Source organism: Microtus ochrogaster, chromosome 2, assembly GCF_000317375.1.
Source record: "Microtus ochrogaster isolate Prairie Vole_2 chromosome 2, MicOch1.0, whole genome shotgun sequence".
Classification (NCBI taxonomy): Eukaryota; Metazoa; Chordata; class Mammalia; order Rodentia; family Cricetidae; genus Microtus; species Microtus ochrogaster.
This window is the reverse complement of record NC_022010.1, coordinates 46,142,003-46,163,845: the sequence shown is the minus strand read 5'-3', so window position 1 is coordinate 46,163,845 and position 21,843 is coordinate 46,142,003. Positions and strand designations below refer to the sequence as shown.

Here is a 21,843-nt window from a genome sequence, read left to right as displayed (position 1 = left end):
ACAGCAACAAAAAAAAAAAATTTTTTTCTGGAAATGAGAAAGAGGGCAGAGAGGAGAAGATGAAGGTTCCCAGTGGGTGGATTAGACAGAGCCTGATAGGAGTGGAAGCATTAGCAGCAATGTAGAGCAAACAGCGACAGCCCGATCGAGTGAGAGAAAGGAACGGATAATGGCTGAAGATCTCTCTCTGCCTGAGATAGCCAGGAAAGCAGCTGAATCAAACAGTCTAGTAACAGTAAAAGGAGACAAGGATGAAACTTCTACTCACTGACTCTCAAAAATGACAACTTGCTTTTGCAGAACAGTTTACAGATCCCTGCTCTTGCTCTCTGCCCAGACATCTAAGCATTGGGGCTGCAGCTACCTCTGTTCTCGTCATCGCTCTGCCATTTCCCAGCTAGAACAAGCTGTCTGTCTGTCCAGCCTTGCTCTCACCTTTCGCAAAATTAGAGGAAACTGACCTAAAGGACATAAGCCAACCATCTTCACAAATCAAAACTCTACAAATGAAAACTATGAGATGTATAAGTATATGTCTCTCTGTGGGTGTAGGTATGTGTACATGCACAAAACTCAAAACTCTTGATATGTGGTGGCTGCGTGGTAATGATATATGCCTTTAATCTCAGGGCTCAGAAGGCAGAGACAAGCAGATCTCTGAGTTTGAGGTCAGCCTGGTGTACAGAGTAAGCAACCCTGTCTCAAAATACAAAAACCAACTTCTTGATATGCCATAAGTTGAAACTGATCAGTCAGTAGGTAGCATAGTTTTGAATTACCAATTATAACAAGTGGCAATAGACCAACCATACATAATCTATATTCCCATAATCTGTGTCTTTCGCAGACCTGAAAGATCTCCATAAAATGTAGCATTCCTATCCAACTCTGTGCTCTAACTTTCCTCTCCACGTTCACGTCTGTGTCCACTCCAGTTTCCACGGTTCTCAAGGAGCACCACTGCACTCTTGGACAAGAATTCTGCCATTTCCCTTCTTAAGTAGAGGATTGATCTCCACAGACCATCTCATTCTTTATGCTGCCCCATGGTCCAAATTCTAAATTGCATCCTCAAACGTTCTGAAATCAGCCCACCTTTGTAAAAGTAAGCCTACCTCCCAAGACATCCAATGGGTTTTCTATGGATTATCTTGGCAAGAAAATTTTCTCCACACAAAGCAACATTTATAGATATAAGACGTATACCTAAGTAAGCTGTCTGCTTTCTTCAAATGTAGTTCTCAACAAAAAGGAACAGAACTGCTTTAAAGTTCAATAGTCAACAATCAGGAGTCCTGGGGATACACACAGAAGGTGTGGGGAACCACTGTGGATGGAGGCTCTGCACTGGTTAGCAGTGCAGGAGAATTCATTCTTTTATAGAAACAAATTAGAGATGATGGACATGGGTCAAAAATACCATGGGTGGAAACTCCTGTTGTTCATCATTGAACAGTGTTCAACGCTGAAAACTGAGCCAGCCAATGCTGCAACTTCTATATTAATTTCATAACTTGCTTACTTCCAGGGGAATAAGAGCAGAAATAACTATTGGAGTTTTAATAACACACACATCCAGTAGAATCCAGAGTATATGCACTTTGCATTTCTTAAGGCAAATACTTTAAATCACTTTAAATAAAGCTGAAAGTCAGAGAGAAAGAAATAAACTCACTTGTCAAACTCATCAAAGAGATCACAGCTCTTCAGTTTTGAAAGGACAGTTCGAAAATATGGCGCTGGAAAACAAATACAGCATTACGAACAGAAGGCTAACCATATCTTCCCAGCTCCCCAGCCCCCAGACTCTTTCTAAATACCATGGCTGTGTTGGAGATGATCAGTGAAAAATTGACAACTTATCTACAGTTTGATCACAATACTCAAAAAGCACACTCAAAGTAGTAAATATTTTGAAGTTATTTCCTGGGAATGAGGATCAGTGTAAAAACAGTCACAAAGAGAAATAAAAATTAGCAATCAGATGATTCTGAACCATAAAATGGAACTCAGTGAATTTAAACCAATTAGTTAAAATCTCTGATACACATACATACGTGTATGAATACACATATATATACTTATATGTATATACTTGTGTGTGTGTGTGTGTGTGTGTGTGAGAGATTTCATATATTCCAAGCTAGCCTCAAGCTTTCTTTGTAGTTGAGGAGGCCTTAAAATTCCTGATCTTCCTGCCTCTCCACCTCTCAAGTGCCAGAATTACAGGTATGGACCACAATACTTGGTTTATTCAACCATGCTAGGTAAGCACTATATCAACTAAGCTACATCCTAGCCTTCTGCAAATCATACACACACACACACACACACACACACACACACACACACACACATACACATGGGCAATTTTAAAGCAGAATCAGTTGAAAAAGTAAAATATCACAAAATTATAACTGGCACCACTTGGTTTCTTAAGGCCTCCCCCAAATCTAAACTTTCTACATAAGTCCCAAAAGCTCTCCATGAATGGGGAAAGATTGCTGTCATGTTAGTAGGCAGAATTATTCCTTCTCAATTTAATGAAAATAAACACCTACTAGTAAAGGTAAAATAGTAAGGATCTAGACCTTGCTGCTGAAAGAGATGAGAGGAGAACTGGGCTTGGGGAGTCTCAGTCAGCAAAGTGCTTGTGTGCAAGTCTGTGACCCTAGGTCAGTCCCTGAAGCCCGTATAAACAGCACAGTGGCCTATGCTTGCAATCATAGCACAGGGGAGGCTGTGACAGAGGAGACAGAGATCCCTAGCCTCGGTGGCCTGTCACTCTAGCCTACTTGGTGAACTCCGGGCCAGTGAAGGAGCCTGCCTCCCAAAAAAGGAGGGGGGATCTGAGAAATGACATCTGAGATCTTAGGACCTTCACATGTTCACATGTATATGCACAGGTGTCTACATGAACACACAGACAAAGGTGAAATGAAGGAGCTGGGAAGAAGCTGCCCTTTAAGGTTATCCTGCTAATTCTAAACTATAATAAAGTTAGGCATGTGAGCCCAGCTAAGTCCCACTGTGACAGAAGAGAGGGAAGTACCACCACCACTACCATAAAAACAGCAACAAGACAAAACAACAAAAACATTCAAACCACTTTTGCCTCTATACTGCCTCTAAAAGTGTATTTATGTTTAAAACTTTAATTTTCTTTTCTTTATTCTGCCCCCACATCATATCTCCTGGGAGCTATTAGGAAACAAGAACATGCAGCTGGCATCAAACACCACACAAATTAAAAGGCAGGATGAGAACACTGAGACTGACCTGATGACTTTATCCCGTAGGGTAAAACAAAATTATTGGTACCGTACATAGAAGTAATCCTTGCAAAATCAGATGTACACAGAAAGGGGTAAAACTGGGGAAACCTGGAAGGAAATAATAAAGCATGATCAAGTCAAGTGTCTGCTAGGTTTCTAAACATCTTTGATCACAACTGAAACATTACAGGGGATGAGTTAGGTTGGGCAAATATTTTTTAAATAGTTAAGACAATACTTAAAGGTTAGAGCTATGCAATTTTCAGGCACAGGAACCACAGTTATATTACAGTGTAAGTAAAACCACCCTCTAAGTGACACAGTGCTGGCCAGGAAGTTGTATAGGTATTGATGCTAAGCTGTTCCAAACGTAAAAAGTGCCATATGCATAAACTATACCTACTGTAAAAACAAAGATATAATGAAAGTTAAATGCAGCTGGAGAATTCAACTCTGCCCTAAAGTCACTAAACTAAGCTTTACTCGAGAACAAAAACTATGGACATCTTTCTTCTTGCTACATGCTCTAACTTCAAGATGTGCCCTGTGGAGCTACTTAATCCTAGCACTTGGCAGGCAGAGGCAGGCGGATCGCCATGAGTTTGAGGCCAGCCTGGTGTACAAGAGCTAGTTCTAGGACAGGCTCCAAATCTACAGAGAAACCCTGTCTCAGAAGGAAAAAAAAGTGCCCTGTGACTGCCATACCTCTCTTCCGAATGTCTGGTAGAGGCAAGAAGAGCTGTTGCAGTATCCAGCACAGAATACAATCAGTCAACACCTGTTTAATAACTGCCTGAATGAATTTTAACTCCAAATCAATTTTCAAAGGACCATTTAAGTAGGAGAGGTGTTTATTCATGTTATTAAAGAGAGGGAAACGATCTTAAAGGTCCCATTTCTAAGATATTTTCTCCCATCAGAAAGACTAAAATTTATAGGGCAGGACCTGCCACGCTCTACTGCAGACCCCACATGGGCACTATCTGACTCCCACCATCAGCTTTGGGCTAATATTTAAAAGGACAGCAGGAAACCAGAGTGAGGCTGGGCTTTCCTAAGGCTGCATGTCAAATGGAAAAAGCCGTCCACTGAGAGCGCAGGCCTTCAATTTGATCCTGGTCGTGAGAGCTGCCTTACGAACTGACATGGCATCTTGGCAGAGGAAACAGGGAAGAAAGTGGCCTTCCCTGACCAAATGTGTGGCCAGGCTTCAGTGCTGGTTGTGACAGCAGCCTTAAGGCAGCCACCCTGCAAAAGCCATTTCTAAATCCGTGTTGATTCCCAAGTTCAGGACCTACACTGGGGAGGGGGAAGTGCCAGGACACTAGTTCAAGCTTGGGGGAGAAGATTCAAGATCCTCTCCTTGGAGAAGCAGAGCTCTAATGTGAGGCTCCGGCAAAGGGCTTTCTACTTCCGAGCTGGTTAGGGCGATAAGACAAGAATGAGACCGTTAACTAACAAGTCTTCCTAGCCAAACCTCTATTCATTGCTTACACTGACTCTCCAAATGCAATAATTATCTGGCACAATATCTCAGACATATTAAGAGCCTCGATAAGTATTAATTTTACCTGTAATAAGTAGGATAACCATACTAAAAAGCACTTTTATCACAGTGCGGCTCCGCGATTGTTACTCCTACAAAAGCCCGCTATGGTAAGGATGGGCGGTGAAGTTCCTGCTTTGGGAGGGAGGGAGCCACCAGTCCACAGAAGACGAAGCTGCAATCCGCACAGAAGCCTGATTCTGAGGGAAGGGGTCCTCCGCCCAGGCAGGTTCCTGAGCAGAGCTTCCTGATGCTTCCTGGCTTTTATCCATCTTGGAGAAAGTAGCATCCTCAGAGTGTACTGTGCAAATGACAAATGCATGCTTGCCTGTGCCTTTACTTGCAGTCTTAGATGCTCACTTAGCTGTCTTAAACAAACACTATAACTTTGGGGGAGGGGTCTCAACGAATATGTTATACAATTGAACATGACGAACAGAGTTTGGCGCTGCTTTTGCTCTCTAGTAAGTGTGTGACCCAGCCATCTATCCAAGTGGCAGTGCACAGGAGAAGACAGCTTTGTAGGTGGAAGGGTGAACTGGTAGACTACAAATCCCAGCAACCACAATGCTCACTCACTGTTCACATGACATGTAGATCAATCATTTGTATTCTACATAGTTCTATAAAACTCAGGGGATGTGTGTGTGTGTGTGTGTGTGTGTGTGTGTGGTTTTCTTCTTTTTCTTTTTTTTTGAGACAGGTTTTCTCTGTGTAACCCCAGCTGTCGCTGTCCTGGAACTAGCTCTGTAGACCAGGCTGACCTCAAACTCAGAGATTCACCTGCCTCTGCCTCCCAAGTACTAGGAATAAAGGCGTGCACCACCCATGAGGGGAAACTTTTAATAATAATAATAAAAAAAACTACATTTACTCGGATCAGTTGCTGGATGAAGTCTCACTGAAAGGGAAGGTGGTGGGAGAGGACTGGGAGGAGAGGAGGGAGTTCTCTTTTTTTCTAATCAAATCCACATAGGCCTCTCCAATCTCACCTCAGTTAAGAGAACACCAGATGTAGTGTCTTTCCTTAAACTATGCTCAGAGCTCTGGCTGGATGCACACATGCAGACTACTCAAGTTTCTTACACACTTCCTTACACACGCAGTATCACATGTACCAAGATGTCATGAAAAGGGTAAATAGTGTGAAAATGACCACAAACACATTCGCAAATGTTGTATGGCTACAGGTTTTTTGGTCTACTTTTTACCTTAGGAGAGAGCTGAAAGCTGGCTTTTTTGGACAAGTGTTGATATTTTTACTCTTGATATCCATAGATGGTACCCTAGGAAAAAGAATTATAAAGTAAAAAACTAGAACCAGGAATCCTGCCCAAAGAGAAACATGTACACCAGGAACCCACTGGACTCCACTGCTGACCGGCCTTGGAAGCAGAGGACAAAGACAGACAGACAGACAGACAGACAGACATGCACTCATGCACGCATGCACACACACACACACACACGCACATACAGCCCTGACGTTTGAAAAGGCCATGTTGTCCTAAGGAACTGAGTGACTGAACAAGATAAAGAAAAAAATTGATTAATATTTTTCTACTATCAATAAGACTCAATCTGAATAGACTGAAGGTTTTGTAGACAGGTAATTTTTTTTTTCATTTTTATGATTTTCTTTTTTCTAAAACAGAGTTTCTCTATGTAGTCCTGGCTGTCTTGAAACTTATTCTGTAGAGCAGGCTGGGCTTGAACTCAACAGAGATCTGCCTGTCTCAGTTTCTCAAGTGTTGGGGTTAAAGGCACACTATGGCCAGTTTAAATTGTTTTACATTTATTTTTACTATTTTATGAGTGTTTTGAATGTACATCTGAGTACCACGTTGTGGACGCTGGGTCAAACCCAGGTCCTTTGCAACAGCAAGAAAGGCTCTTAACCACTGAGCCGGCTCTCCAGCCCTGGTTTTCGTTGTTTTAAGTACAAAAACTTCCATACTCAGAACTAGTAAGCTATTGAACTAAGAGGATGTCAGCCCGTAGATAATGAGATGCTTTGAGAATACTGCAATGGCAAGGGCCACGTGGTTTATCCATAGGATGATACACAGATACGGTGGGCAAGCACAGCAAGCCACACACACTGTGCCAGATTCCATGAGCAAGATGAACTGGATTACTTCATTTCTAAGGTAAGAGATGGAGAAGCAACACGAAGACTGAACGTAGACATCTGTTTTAGAATATCACTTACTCAAGCCCAGAATTCATTAACATGGTATCTTGGGAGTCAGCTAGCTCTGGGGAACCTCTTGTCTCTCCCTTACAAAGCTGAGACTCCAGGTGAGCTCTGACACCCACATTCTGGGGATGCAAACTCTGGGCCTCTCACTTGCATGGCAAGTGCCTTAAGTGCTGAGTTGCCTCCTGTTGGTAGTGATGTGTTGGGTGTGTTCAGGTAAGCCAGAGAACCACTTTGGCCTACATTTGAGCCAATCTGCATCGTTGTCTCAGAGTCTCTCACTGGGAGGCTATGGATCAGGCTAAGCCTACTAGCCCAGTCGGTACTACCACACCCGGCTGTTTAAGATCAAACTCAGGTCTTTGTGCTTATATGGAAACTATTTACCAACTGAATCATCTCCCCTGCTCCTTTAGCTGTCTCCCCAGTATAGCGAACAGAGAAGTCCTGAAAGAAAAGTCCTGAGTGAAATTGTGCGCTTGACATGGACACAGCTTTGTCGAGGACCCTATATCCTCAGGCTCAGAGGGACACACACCAAAGAGATCTGGTCCTGAGTGCTGAATAGTGTGTGCAGAGAATGTCCACCACTGCTTTCTCCCCTGGTGTGTCCCTGGTATGTATGGCCTGAACACGGCTCCCCTCCAGAGACTGCTCCTGTCACGATTAGCTGACCTGTCACTTTGACCCAGCTGTACGCCATAATCCCTGTCTTCTTTTCCAGCTGTATGCAATAACTTGCTCTCTCATTTCGACTGTCTATAGTAACTAGCACACTGAGTTTCCGGGGTGCCAAGACTTCTCTAGCAGACAGCTCTGACCATCCCCCAGCCCAGATCTCTATTCCTATGTCCATCTGTCTGTCTTGTCTTTATTCCCTTGCTGCCCCAGTCAGGTCCATTTCTAAGGGCCATGCAGGGACTCCGTACCCAGCTCCCCTAAGACAGTTTTAAAGGAAGAAATACCAGGTGCACACCCACATTAGCTGGGTAAAGTTAACTGAGCGTGGGCACTCTTCAAATTCTGGTGACAAGAGATGATGGTGAATTCAACATATTTTTATTATCTCCTTTATCATAAACAGGATGTTTAGAAAAGTAAAATGGTAGATAATCTAATCTCATGAGATGTGGAATTAAGTGAGAGGCATGCCTTTGGGTGGGTCTTCAGGGCATTTCTAGCAATGATTAATTAGGAAAAGACCCTACCCCAGAGTGGATGGCACCCTTTGGTAGGCAGCCCAGACAGGAAACACTCAGAGGAAAATACAATGTAGCTTGCCTGCCTCCTTTGCCTATGAGTATGTCTGTCCATCACTTGCTCTGTCTTCCAATGTGAACTGAAACCCAGCCAATTTGAAGAAATCCTTCTGCTCTTCATCATGACACAGGGACAGCTGAAGCCTTTCAGGCTGAACCACACGGGCCACTGCTGTGACCTGAGCCTATCTCCGGGTTTCAGCCAGCCATTGGACTATTCAGCCTCTCTCGTGGAAGTCATTCTAATAAACCCTCTTTTTATAATATGTGTACAATGTATGGGTTTTATCCTTCTAGAGAACCATGTCTATTACAAATCGTAGCTTAGCAATCTTTTTGCCTTTTCTCCCCTTCTATTATTATTAGAAGGAGGCAGAGTGAAGGAAGAGATGTCTTCATTGAATGCTGAATGAGACTTCAATGTTCTCTGGCCCAGAGATCAGGTGCAGAGGCTAAAACTGTAGGTTCAAACCACCTGGCTGGTATTAGGGTTTCTTCTAGTGGCATTTGGCCAACTTTATTCCATGAAAAAGCACTGCAGTAATCCTTCAGTGGTGCGATGAAAGTGCAGAAACAGAAATATGAGATTCTTCTTTTGTTTAGTTAGAAACAACCTAAGAGCTGCGTTGAAACACTGGGAAGTAACCACTTGATTTATATGCATTTAATTGTGTACTGACATCGATTTAGGATTTAAAGGTCACCAAAATTTTATTCGCAGCCAAAGAACTGAAATGAGAAGTGTGAAAAGCACACTTAATAAATTTTCTACTCAGTAAAATTATGCCTTAAAATTTTAGAAGTATTTTATGTCAAAGCTATTTTGAAATGCATATTGCATTTTTGAACGAAGGGAACTGGATATGGTATGTATGTGTTAGCATTAACAACCTAAAACTCGACTGATCCTGAGTCTAAGAACCGCTTCATTAATTCAAGAAGATGAACTATTGTATATATACAAAATGTTATATCCTAAAAGTAGTCAAGACTAATGCTTTACTTGGGAGACAATAAGAAATGGATTGAGGTCGGAGGGGTGGCTTAGAGGCTAAGAGCTCATACTACTCTTGAAGAGGACCTCAGGTCAGTTCCCAGGACATGTGGAGGGTGACTCTTAACCACCTGCAACTTCAGCTTCAGGGATCCAACACCCTCTTCTGGCTCCGACAGATATCTACACACATTCACATAATCACACACACACACACACACACACACACACACACACACTTTAACATTAAATATCATTTAAAGAAATAGGGCTATCCAACAGGGTTTTTCCCAACTAAAAAAATTTATGCCTCTCTCTCGGTCTCTATCTCTGTGTGTGACTCTGTGTGTATGTGTGAGAGTGTGTAAGTGTATGTATGAGTGTGCATAAGTGTGTATGTGTGTAGGTGTGAGTGTGTAAGTGTGTTTGTGGATGTGAGTGTGTGTGAAATTATGTAAGTGTATGTATGACTGTGTGCAAGTGTGCATGTATGTAGGTGTGAGTGTGTGTGTGTGTGTGTGTGTGTTGTTTTGTCCTGCTCTGCCACTCTGCCCTTGAATCTTTTGAGACAGAGTCCCTCCCAAACCCTGGAGCTGAACCTGATATTCGGCCAGTCATCACTAGTGCTCTTCCTGTTTCCAGCCCTTTCCTCCTCCCCAGTGTTGGGGTTACAAATGCACAGGTTTTCATACCTGGTTTTCACATGGGTTCTAACAATCTACCCCCAGGCCCTCATCCATATGCAGCAAGCACTTGAGCCACTGAACCATCTCCCCAGACCTACTCAACAGTTTTAAATTGTTAAAGAAACAATGTACAGCATCCTGAATAGTAAAATCCCAGTGTATGGTGAAAGGCTAGACAAATCCAACATGTTACAATATTGGATACAATATTGTAATACAATACAAAACAATACAATACTCTGGAAGCTTCTTTACATAAATAAGGGGAAGACAGTTTGAAAGTCATGTTAGGTAATAAAACAAACTTACCAATAGCCATTTGTTCCCCACAGGATACAGTGTAGCACATAATAGAGGAAGACGCAACTCAAGAATAGGGCCACGAGGTACCCTCTCATGGCTGGCCTGCCTGAAACAGGATCCAAAGACAGAGGGGATAATTATGCAGATGGTTTTCACTATGGTTCGAATACTTGAATTAATAAATAAGTCTATAAAGAGAGAGGAGAAAAATGATGAAGATGGTCACTGAGGGAGCTCACTGACTCTGGACTGATAGCTGGGGAGTCTGCATAGGACCCACTAGGCCTTCTGAGAGTGATGACAGTTCTGTGACTTGGGCAGTCTGTGGACCCACTGGCAGTGGAACCAGGATTTATCCCTATCCCTAGTGTGTGAACTGGCTTTTTGGAGCCCATTACCTATGGAGGGCTATCTTGCTTAGTCTCAATGGGGGGGGGGGGGACGGACACAGGGCACCACGACTTGGTTCTGCCTTAACTTGATGTGCCAGTCTTTGTTGACTCCCCATGGGAGGCCTCACCCTTTCTGAGGAGTGGAAGGGAAGTTGGGTGGGTGGGGGAAGGTGGCAGGGGAGTAGGAGGAAGGGAGGGGGAAACTGTGGTTGGTAAAAAAAAAAAAAAAAAAAAAAGAACCTTTTAAATAAAAAAAATTTAAAGAAAGAAAAAAAAACCACCCCCTGAATGTACAGAAAGAACACTTCGGCTTAGTCTTAGCAATTGATGAACATATGATGCAGGTTTCCAACAACCAACAGCTCTGTGGTGCCGAAGCTAGAGGCTTCCCTGAAACTTCCTCATATTAAGTAAAAAAAAGTCAAAACTTCTTCAAGAGGAGAATTTATATATCTCCACACTCAAAACCTTTCTTCTAAAACACTGAAGAATATCTTTTTTTTGAGCCTTTCCAATAAAAAGTGAGTATGTGCTTTAAGATGTGAATAACCATTTGCCCCCTTCGTGGCCTGAAGTGACTTCAAATACGATATGGCATAGTTTCTGTGCCCTTTTCCGCATTCCAAAAACTAGAGGGCAACTATTAAAACATTTCAACTTTCAGACATTCGTATTTGACTCTTCAACATCCTCAGCTTTGTTTTGCATTAATGTGTTACTCCTTGTACCTTTGTAGGCAGAGAAAATAAAGAAGACAATGTTCTCTAGATTGTAACACACACATACCACACAATACTTTATGGAATATAAAATAAAACCAGTGGTTCTCAACCTGTGTGTGGGTCATATATCAGATACCTACATATCTGATATTTATATTACAATTCAGTTATGAAGTAGCAACAAAGTCATTTTATGATGAGGGTCACCAGAACTTGAGCAAGGAACTATATTAAAGGGTCACATCACAAGGAAGTCTGAGAACCACTGGAAACTTTTTTTTTTTTTTTGGTTTCTCTGTGTAACAGTCTCAGTTGCCCTGGAACTCACTTTGTAGACCAGGCTAACCTCAAATTCACAGAGATCCGCCTATCTCTGCCTCCCAAGTGCTGAGATTAAAGTTATGAGCCACACCACTACCAGGCCACTGGAAACATTTGAAGTGTGTTTGTTTGGTATTCCTGCCCTTTGCTTCAAATCCAGACATGCAAAACTCCTATTTTAGTATAAAATTAAATGCAGAAGTCATATTTAATATGTAGTTCTAAATACATCCTTTTATTTCAGTGCATTTGACTTTAAACAGGTACATTATCGCTCTGCTTCCTTTACCAAGGTTTCAGACGAACTAAACGACAGCATATCCCATCCCTTTCTTTCTTATCCATATGTAGTGACCTGAATCCAGAGACCTGCTGAATGCACAAAGTCAGAGCCGGCTGGAATCATGTCCAGTTCCTTCTAAAGGGAAAATGGGTTGAAGTGAAAATCCGTTTTGTTTTTAAATTGTGTGCTTTTGTGTGTGCACACACACTTCATACACATGTATGTGTGCAAGCATGTGGAGACCAGAGGGCAACCTCTGTTTTGTTTGTTTGTTTGATACAAATGGTGAGACAGTCCCAGGGACCTGCCAGTCCCTGCCTCCCCAGCTCTAGGATTATAAAAGTCTGCTCTCATGCTCAGCTTGTTTACATGGATACTGAGGGTGGAATTCATGTCCTCGTGCTTGTATAGCAAGCGCTCTATCAGCTGAGCCATCCTCTTATCCCCTAGCTGGAGATCTTTGGCCACTTTTTGCCTTTGTAAATGGAGCATACTAAACAAAACTCAAGCATTTTCTTTGTTTTGTTTGCTTTTCTAACAGGGAGTCATCTTAAGAATCACAATTGCCCTGGGTTTCTCATAGCTGAGACTCACTGGTGTGGATGTTAACGTAGGAGATTTGCTAAGCAGTCCTAACCTGTAATGACTACCTGACTGGGCTTGGTCACTTCTGACTATCAGCTACTGCTCTGGCAGCCACCCCTCCCAAGCACCATCGTAATAAATTAGTTTCAAATGACGGCAGAAAGTAAGTCAACAAGGGAGTTGAGCGAACTTTAGTCTGCACATACATGGAATTAAGTTTGTGTAATTCCTGGGAAATTCCATGATCCACAGCCCAACTCCACCTGAGGCCTGGGGACCTTGGTCAGTCAGTTTGCTTGTAGCATGAGTGACCACAGTCTATAAGCAAGAGCACACCCTCATTCTCAGCAGGTTGTCATAGGGTTGTGGGAAGCAAAAATTTAACTTTTACTCGGAATAATACTTCATATAAATATTTAATAAAGATATAACTTCCTAGTTTGTCAGCAAAATTTAAAAAACATAGTTTCACATAAGGGCCTAGAAATGTTAGTAGTTAGCATTCGATCTGCTTCTCTATCCCTTAAGACATACTCTTGAGGAGGTCATTTTATGAAGCCTGGCATTATAGGTAAGTGACAATCTTGTTATCGTCTTATTTTTCACTCACTAATACGTGGTTCAACTGAAAACAAAGGAGTATGGGAAAACATTCTTTTTTTTTTTCAAAAAGTAAAATAAACCTGCTTATCAAGAGGTGTTATACACAGCACCCAAAAAAGAAAAAAAGAAAAAAAAAAAACCTGAGGCAGCCTAGGTACTTTCTGGAATTTCATCGCCAACTTACAGCTTTGATATTCAAGGTGCAAAGTAGACTAGGGCCAACCAGGATATCCTGGTGATAAACATGTCTGGCCCCTCTGTCTGTTCACAGAAAAAAAGCTTTCACAAATAGATTAATTCTTTAATTGTGATCCCATAAATGGAACGACTATGTTACGCTAAGCAAGAGTATTCAAAGGAAAACCACTCAGGATTCTTATAGACAATGTATGGCTTTGAAAAGCCGTAAGAGTCTAGAATGCAGCTTCGACAAACAAGCCAGCACATTTTAAGATCCTGACATAAAACATGAAGGGTAGCCAATTTTGGAGAGCAGGTGCCCTTCAAACCAGGGTTGTCACCACTGCTTCAACCTGAGGGCTGGGAGCTGTGAGGAAGGTCATAACTCACGCCCAGAGGGCAGCAGCGGATCTTTTCTCAGTGCATCAGTTTGGGTGGGGAAAGGGTCACTCTGTAAATTGTGCGGCATGCAAGCATGAGGACCCGAGTTCAGACCTCCAAAAAAGCTCCGTGTGGGTGAGTTTTCTGAAACCCTGGCACTAAACAGATCCCTGGAGCTCAGTGACCAGTCAGAAGGGCCAAACAGATGAACTCCAGGTTCAGTGAAAGGCCTGGTTTCAAAAGATAAGAAGAGTGATTGAGAAAGATGATTACCTCTGGCCTACATAGACACAAGTTTAAGTACATGTCACACACACACTGTGTTTTAAGACAACAGCTTTCCCTTCTCTTCAATAGCAAAAGAATGTACTGTTTGTATTGAGCTGCTAAGACCACCAATAGCCTGGAAGGCTAACATCTCCTCTAAGGGTCACAATAAGCTTGCTAAGTGGATGTGTGGGTATGGTCCTCCAGACAAGTGAGGAAAAAAAGGATGTCTCTCATCACACAATTTAAGAGAGCCAGAAAGGGAGTCTGGTCTTTCCCTTCCAGATCTATTCCTGGATCATCCTGTCATCTCAAGATAAAAGGCAAGAGGGGAACCCAAACGAGAGAATTGTGTTCTACAACTTCCTCCAGGTGTTTTGTTGTCATTGTTTAGGAAGTGTAAATAACAGTGAAGGTCAGCACCAGCCAGAGTGAGGTGGGAGCCACGGAAACAAGCTAACACCCCTGAACATGAGGTTCTTAATGCATAGAGAAGTTTGAGAAGTGCTGCTCTGGGACTTACTATAGAATCACGATGTAGAAAAAGAAAATTTTGGGTTTGTTGAGTCCATAACAGATGGTACAGTAAATGTCCCCAATAGGACCACAGGTGACCTGAAAGCAAGCACTACCTTATCTTTCTCCTCCACAGGGGATGTCACTCAGAAGCTGCAGAGAAGATGGTTGTTGAATGTAGTTACAGATACCAGAGCTCAACGGTCCAACTAATTTTTCATTCTAAATGCCTAGTGTGTGGCACATGGCCAAGGACTAATGATGACATGAATTCATTGAAAAGCAAGCATCCGGGGAAGGGTTTCTGGTGAATCATCACTGGCTGCCCTCACAACTGCGAGGAAGTGGACGGCCTACAGTTTCTATTTTAGAGCTGAGGAACATGAAGGGCTGAGAGAAGTTTCACACCTGACATGTGACAGAATCATGTGACTCAAGCAGTAGCTATTAGACCAGAGTCCCTGTACACACTGTCTCTCCCAGGGGGCCCTTTCACAGATGAGCAGGTCCAAACTCTTGATGCCAGATTAAACATTACCGAATGTTTCTCTGTCAATTCCACCCATTTTTTTTTTAGCAGAAATGATTCAATGCCAATTAATAAAATGGAAAGCTGACAGTTTCTGACACAAATTCTGCTGAAATAAAACCCTTCTCCTTCCAACCTGCCCCTCCTTACTATTCTAGCATTTGCAGAAACAAGCAAGCCCTATAAAACAACACTAGAAAAAAATGAACATATTTTCCTTTAGGGGCCTCCTAATGTTTTCTCTAGCCCCAGGGTGCTTGCTAACCAGCCAAAAAAGAAGAAAGCATGTTCAACAAACAATAGTGAAAACTCACCAAGCACAAAAACCCTGCTGGTCTCAAAATCAATCTCATTCAACAGCAGATCAGAAACAGCCCTGGTGTTGGCTTTCTCTTCCCGAGGTGTTTGCAGATCCCTGCTGTCTGGTTTCTATGGCCCTGTTTCCTCTTGGCCTTTCTCTGGGGCCTTTTGAATATCCATCTGTACACTAAACCACCCCAAGATCTGGTGCCAATCTTGGTTCAAGAAAAGGGAGCCTGCAGAGCCCAGCACTAGCAGCTCAATGGTTTGATCGGATTCCTGTAGACAGCATTCATGTGCCAAAGCTGGTTCCATTGGAAGGTTCCAACATTGGATCACACTTTCCAAATATCTGCATTCATTCATTCATTCATTCATTCATTCATTCATTCATACTCGCTCATTTGCCCTTCCCTCCAGCAGCTTGGTAGCCAAATTTTATTTATTTATTTACTTATTATTTACTTATTACTTACTTATTTAAATGACTCGGGTCCTAAACCATGTCCCCATGTTCTCGGTGGCTTTCTTGTGCTTCCTGCTTGGTCAGTGAAACATGACTTAACTGCTCACATTAGGCCAGCTCTTATACTCAGTGTGCTGCTGCTAAGCCCTAGTGAATTACCTATCTTTGCAAATTAGAAAGGAACAGCCTATGAGCTCCACACAATGATGTGAGCACCCAGTATCTATGATTTCAGCCCAGCTAGACTTTGGCTGTGACTTTCCTTAGTCACCCTTGCCCAAGGCTCACCCCTACCATCCTGACCCAGTGGCCCTGCAGACAGCTGTGTCCGTTCTGCCCTTCCGCGGGCCTCCCTCCACTTCTGCCCATCCTCAGCTCATACTGACACGCAGTCAAGACTGTCTGGAATGAGGCCAACAGATCTCACATCCTGCCTTCCTTCCTCTTTCTCCTTACTGCTCAGTTTGTGACTGTTCTCTGCAATTACATACTCATGTGAAGAAACCTCCAAGCTCGAGCCAATGTTAATTTCCAATGTTTAGATCCAGCCCTAAGCCTAAGCCTCACAGGACCAGCCATCTCTGTTTAGCCCAAGTCTTACTGGAAATGCTGGACCCCACATTGACAGATGGAAAAGCCTCAGTCTTCAGCTCACAACCTCCTTCTGGTGTATAGTCCTTATTACTTTCCTTGATGTCCCCAATGTGCAGGGAAGGCCCTCTTCTATACTAAGGCCATTTATTCTCTGTAGATCATGGCCATGCAAATAATAGCAGAGTTCATTATGCACACAGTAAATGCACAGCGTGGTATTAAGCCCTTTTGTACATAATAACTAAGTCAAGAGGTTTAAAATACTCAGTGAAATTGCTTAATACTTAGACCAGCGGTCAGAATTCAAACTGGCAACTATCTGACCTCATAGCCCACAATTTTAAACTGTATATTAAGTAAAACTATAATAACTATATTTTTGACTATAACACTATGAACTTAATTATATACTTTAAAATTAAAACATAGAGACTGAGGTGTAGCTCAGTGAGAGAGCATGTGTTTAGCATGTTTGAGGCCTAGGTTCAATGTCCAATACTAAGCAAATAGAAAATAATGTTATGATGCACATTAAATAAGTGTTTATTAAAATGCACTGACTTACAAAACACCTTAATCTATCGCACATAGACATAGTTTAAAGTATCAATGGAATTTTCTCCTAGAAACGTCTCGAAATTTTCAATAGGTAATAATTAAAGAAACAGGGTACATACACAAATAACGGGCATTATTATGCCAGAAGAAACTATTACTTTAAATCTGAAGTTAGTAGCTACTACCATGTAATTTAAAAAATATTAAAATGAAGAAAACACCTACAAATAAACCAACAGAAAGTTATAATTTGGTTTTTATCCCCTCCAAAAATTGTTTTTTGAAAAGTCTCAACAAAATTTACTCAACTATCTAAATTCTAGCCACTTTCAAAAGCCATAGCTGTTTTCTTCTTGGCAGAAAAGCAGCATCGTGTATAGTGAGCTCCTTTGTCTCCCATCCATCAGTTGCTTGGATAATGCACTAATGTTCAGCCACACACACCATTCCCTTTCAGTCTGTGCAGAAAGCCAGTGCTCTGCTAGATAGATTTCATCCTGTGCAAATGCAGACAGCCTTTTCCATCTACTTGAACGTAAGCTGCCATTGCCAAAGCAGATGACTAAATCCCCACATGCCCCCAGCCCCACCCACAGGGGACATGCTCATGGCACACGAGAAAAAGAGAGAAATGACTTGCAGTGTAATTTTTACTTTTAATAGCACAGCAGGCACAAAAATCACTCAGCTATCAGCAACTGTATTGGATGCTAAAATATCGAATGCTAAAAATAAATGAACTAATGTTCCTATTCTTGGAACCTCTCTCTTGATACTCTTTGATACTCTGCTCCAGTGCACATACAAAAGGAAGTTTTATACTCCCTCTGTGTACATCCTGATAGAGGGATGCACCTCTATCAATCTGCCTGTCTGTCTGTCTGTCTGTCTGTCTACTTATGTATTTCATCTCAGGAACCTCTCTCTCTCTTTCTCTCTCTCTCCCTCTCTCTCTCTCCCTCTCTCTCTCTCCCTCTCTCCCTCTCTCTCTCCCTCCCTCCCCTCTCGCTACCTCCCCACCTCTTGATAGGGTTTCTCTGTGCTGTCCTAGAACTCACTCTGCAGACCAGGCTGTCCTCAAACTCAGAGATCTGCATCCTGAGGGTCAGGCTTAAAGATATGTGCCACCACTGCCCGGTGGTCCACTTGTTTTAGAGATGAATTCATTTTTTTTTCTTTTTGCGACTGAGTTTCATGTAGCCCAGGCTGGCCTCCAACTCACTATTGTAAGTTAAACTTGAATTCCCAATTCTATTGTGTCTACCTGTCACGTTCTGGCATTACTAGCATGAGTCATCATTGAGCAATAGCCTGACCTAGTTTTCTATTTTAATATACTATTGGGAAGATTTCAGCTGCAAATAGTATTTGATAATATAAATGAATGTGCTTAATTTTAAAAATTAGCCTTATTCTAACAGAAATTCAATACAGTAATTTCATCAGTTCGGTTGTACAGTCTGATGAGGTTTGGAGAATGCAGACAGCCCTATGAGGACCGTTATTGTGAGGACAGCAAACACTTTCATCAAGTCCCAATTCCCTTTGTTCCTCCTTGCAGTCAGCTCTCTGCCCCTCCTTCCTGGTCCCTGGCAACCTGATGACATCACTTTAGTTACACTGCATCTATAACTTCATAGAAACACAGTCAAACAGTGTGTATCTTACTTATGTTGATATATTAAGGGTACATTCATCGTTGTCGCTTGTACCCAGAGTATGTGTTGCTGGGTACATGTTTCTGTGGCTAGATACACAGGAATTGATTTATCATTTCCCTGGAAAGAAGACTTTGATTTCTTTGTAGGTTTTTGTTTACTATAAATAAACTACAGTGAACAGGTAGAAATATGTTTTTATGGACAGTATAGTACTAATTAGTTTTTGTCAACTTGACACAGACTAGAGTCACCTGTGAAGTACTAGGGGCCTTGAGTGCCAGCCTCAGTACTCCCTCAGGGCTCAGGGATGGATGTCTATGGCAGGCAAGAATCTGAGGGGGGGGAACCTAACTCAAGCACATTATCTCTGCATCTTCTTTATTTTTCATGCAAGGGGAAAAAATGAAGTGAAGGGTGCGTGGAGGAGAAAGAATAAGGCCTGATCCCCCACAAGGTTTCTAGTTCTTACAGGCATAGTTGGAAAATTCCATAGACAAGAACAATGATAATATGCATATCAAAATCACAAAAAGGGCAGGTAGGACCTGACAAAGCCAGACTCCAGAACAGGTGGCCTGACCCAGGAAGGAGCCGGCATTCAAGAGAAACACCTGACTTTCCAAACCATTAGATAAAGATGTTAAACAACCTGAATCCTGGATTCACCCATTCTCCTTATCTAATCTCTTTAGTGATAACGAGGTTGGGTGGGGGAGGGAATGCCTAGATTTGTTAGCTAAGGTGGAGCATGCTGCCTTCCTGTTCCGTGATCTGTTAGCAGGTAAATTTGTGGGATTGACTCTATGTAAATTAGATTGTTAGAACAAAGAATGAATACCATTGCTCCAAAGCCTTAAGGTCCGGGGGGGTATGGAGCAAGGTCACTCCATTGACTGTGTAAAAGCCACACTGATGAGGTGATTTGGAAACGAATCCCATTTTGAAGGAAAGAATCATGGCTTCACAAGGTTTTTACAGATATGACAGTGACTTTTCCAAAAGACGAGTGTTCCTGCAGCTCTGCAAAACGGGTGCCCCATAAGTTGTACACTTGTGGGTCTGCCTTTATGAACCTGTCAGCTGGACATTTACTGTAAGGTCTTGTGGGCTCCAACAGACACAAACTAGGGTCACCTGTGAAGGAGCCTCAACCGAAGAACTACCTTCATCAGAAGGGCCTCTGGGCATGTCTGTGTGGCATTTGCTGGATTGGTGATTGATGTGGAAAGGCCCAGCTCACTACGGTTCTGGGTTGTATAAGAAACCAAGCTGAGCAAGCCATGTGTGCCGGATAGTTTTATGTCAGCTTGGCACAAGCTAGAGTCATTTGGGAAAAAGAAACCTCACTTGAGAAAATGCCCCCACTGGATTGTGCCGTGGGCGAGTCTGTACTGAATTATCTTGATTGATGATTGATTGTGGGAGGGCTTAGCCCATTACAGGTGGTACCACCAAGTGGGCCTGGGTTGCAGAAAAATAAGCTCTCAAGGCTGAGCAAACCGTAGGAAGCAAGCCACTAAGTACTATTCCTCCATGGTCTCTTCAGTTCCTAAAACTACGGTTCCTGCCTTGATTTCCTTACTTGGCTTCCTTCGGTGACTGACTGAACCTATAAGCCAAATAAACCCTGTCTTCCACATGTTTGTTTTGGTCAGTATTTTATCACGGCAACTGAATTCACACTTAGACAGTAGAGTAAATATTTTTAACTATATACAAAGACTTTAGATTGCATTCTGATACCTATTTTTAAATGACACTTTTGCTTCAATTGGTTAAAATGGAAAAAAACTACAACTGGTTACTGGTGCTATTGAAAAACACAAAAACCACTGAACAAAAGGTGCTCTAAATGCATTAAAGAAAATACATTGATTAGAAATAATTAGTTATACATAATGCATATGTGCCCTCAAGATATAGAGAACAGCAGTCCATGTGGTACAGAAATTAAGCTACACAAAGTCAAAAATCATTTTAGCTGTTACTGGTTAAAAATAATATCTCATTTCCCTAGTACTCCAGTATGGTCCAGGAAGGCAAGGGAAATACACACTCTCGCCCTCTCTGGTCCTCTGAGTCAGAAGAGGGGCTTTTACAGATGTAGTGATGCATTCTTCCAAAGCCCTGCTGGAAGTCACAGGACTGCACTGAGAGAGAGGGTCAGGCCCTTGTGAAAACCAGGGGGTTTGAGGTTTTAGAAGTTCCTTCCAACTCCCATGCTTCTGCCTTTAGGCATCTTTCAAAATGGCAAATGAATAGGCATTTATTGGAAGAAACAAACCAAACACCCTTTGAGGATAAGTGGGGTTAAAGAAGAGCTGGGCTTTGAGTCTGTGGTTTATCTGTGAACTCACCAGACATGGTTGAGCCTGCAGAACTGCCACTTCAGTCCCTTACCTACTACCACTGTCCCATGACACTATTCATGTTTAGGGGAAGAAATGTGGAGAACCACTCTTGAACCTGAGCTCAACCAAAGGAGAAAACCAACATCCATAAATTATCATGGTAATGTGCCTACTTTCCTCCCCCATCTCTGTTTCTTCACACACACACACACACACACACACACACACACACATCAAATAAATAAATAAAAACAAATAGAAATAAGTGTAATGTAAAGGTCTTTTCAAAAGTGCCAAATGAATCACCGTTCAAATTCTGACAACATATTTCCAGTTACTGCAATTTATAGCTTGGATCCAGGAATGACAATCTTAGAGGAATCAAAAGTTTAGGACACTTAGACAGAATGTGGCCCTAAGTACCAAACTACGGAAGAACAGCCAAGATTGTGAAAAAGAAACCTAAAAACTCGTCAGAAGAGTTTAACCTTCAGTAACAGAACGAATAAGCAAATCAGTAAGGAATTAAATGGTACTGCTGACTTCACTGGTCTTTCTTTTGTCCCATACTTGCTGATATATCTAGCCCACTTCCCTCTAGGTGGTGCCCCAAGAGCCTGGGTTGTATGTCATTTCCCTGCATGCTTCTAGATAGATCTCCACTTCCACCTCTGCCCATCCACACTCAAGCTCCCAGGCAGCTATCTTAATCTTGTTTCTCAAATCCTCATTGTCATTCCAGCTCACTCAGCTACTCGGAATGATCTCTCATGTTCGCTTTAAGCCAGCCCACATGTTAGAGGAGGCCCACGTGTTAGAGGTGGCCTCCAGCCCACGTGTTAGAGGTGGCCTCCAGCCCACGTGTTAGAGG

General features: G+C 42.3%; 1 protein-coding gene across 5 annotated transcripts in view; it reads right to left on the bottom strand.

The window, feature by feature from the left end:
• Positions 1-21,843, bottom strand: part of St3gal6 (ST3 beta-galactoside alpha-2,3-sialyltransferase 6) — a 58,911-nt gene that overhangs the window by 16,291 nt on the left and 20,777 nt on the right. For all 5 annotated transcript variants that reach the window (XM_005344935.3, XM_026785836.1, XM_026785829.1 and 2 more), the window contains 4 exons: positions 10,270-10,369; positions 6,033-6,107; positions 3,280-3,383; positions 1,676-1,739 (listed from right to left, as the gene is read on the bottom strand). In XM_005344935.3, coding sequence (XP_005344992.1) covers positions 1,676-1,739; positions 3,280-3,383; positions 6,033-6,107; positions 10,270-10,369 — 343 coding nt within the window. The remainder of the gene's footprint in view (positions 1-1,675; positions 1,740-3,279; positions 3,384-6,032; positions 6,108-10,269; positions 10,370-21,843) is intronic.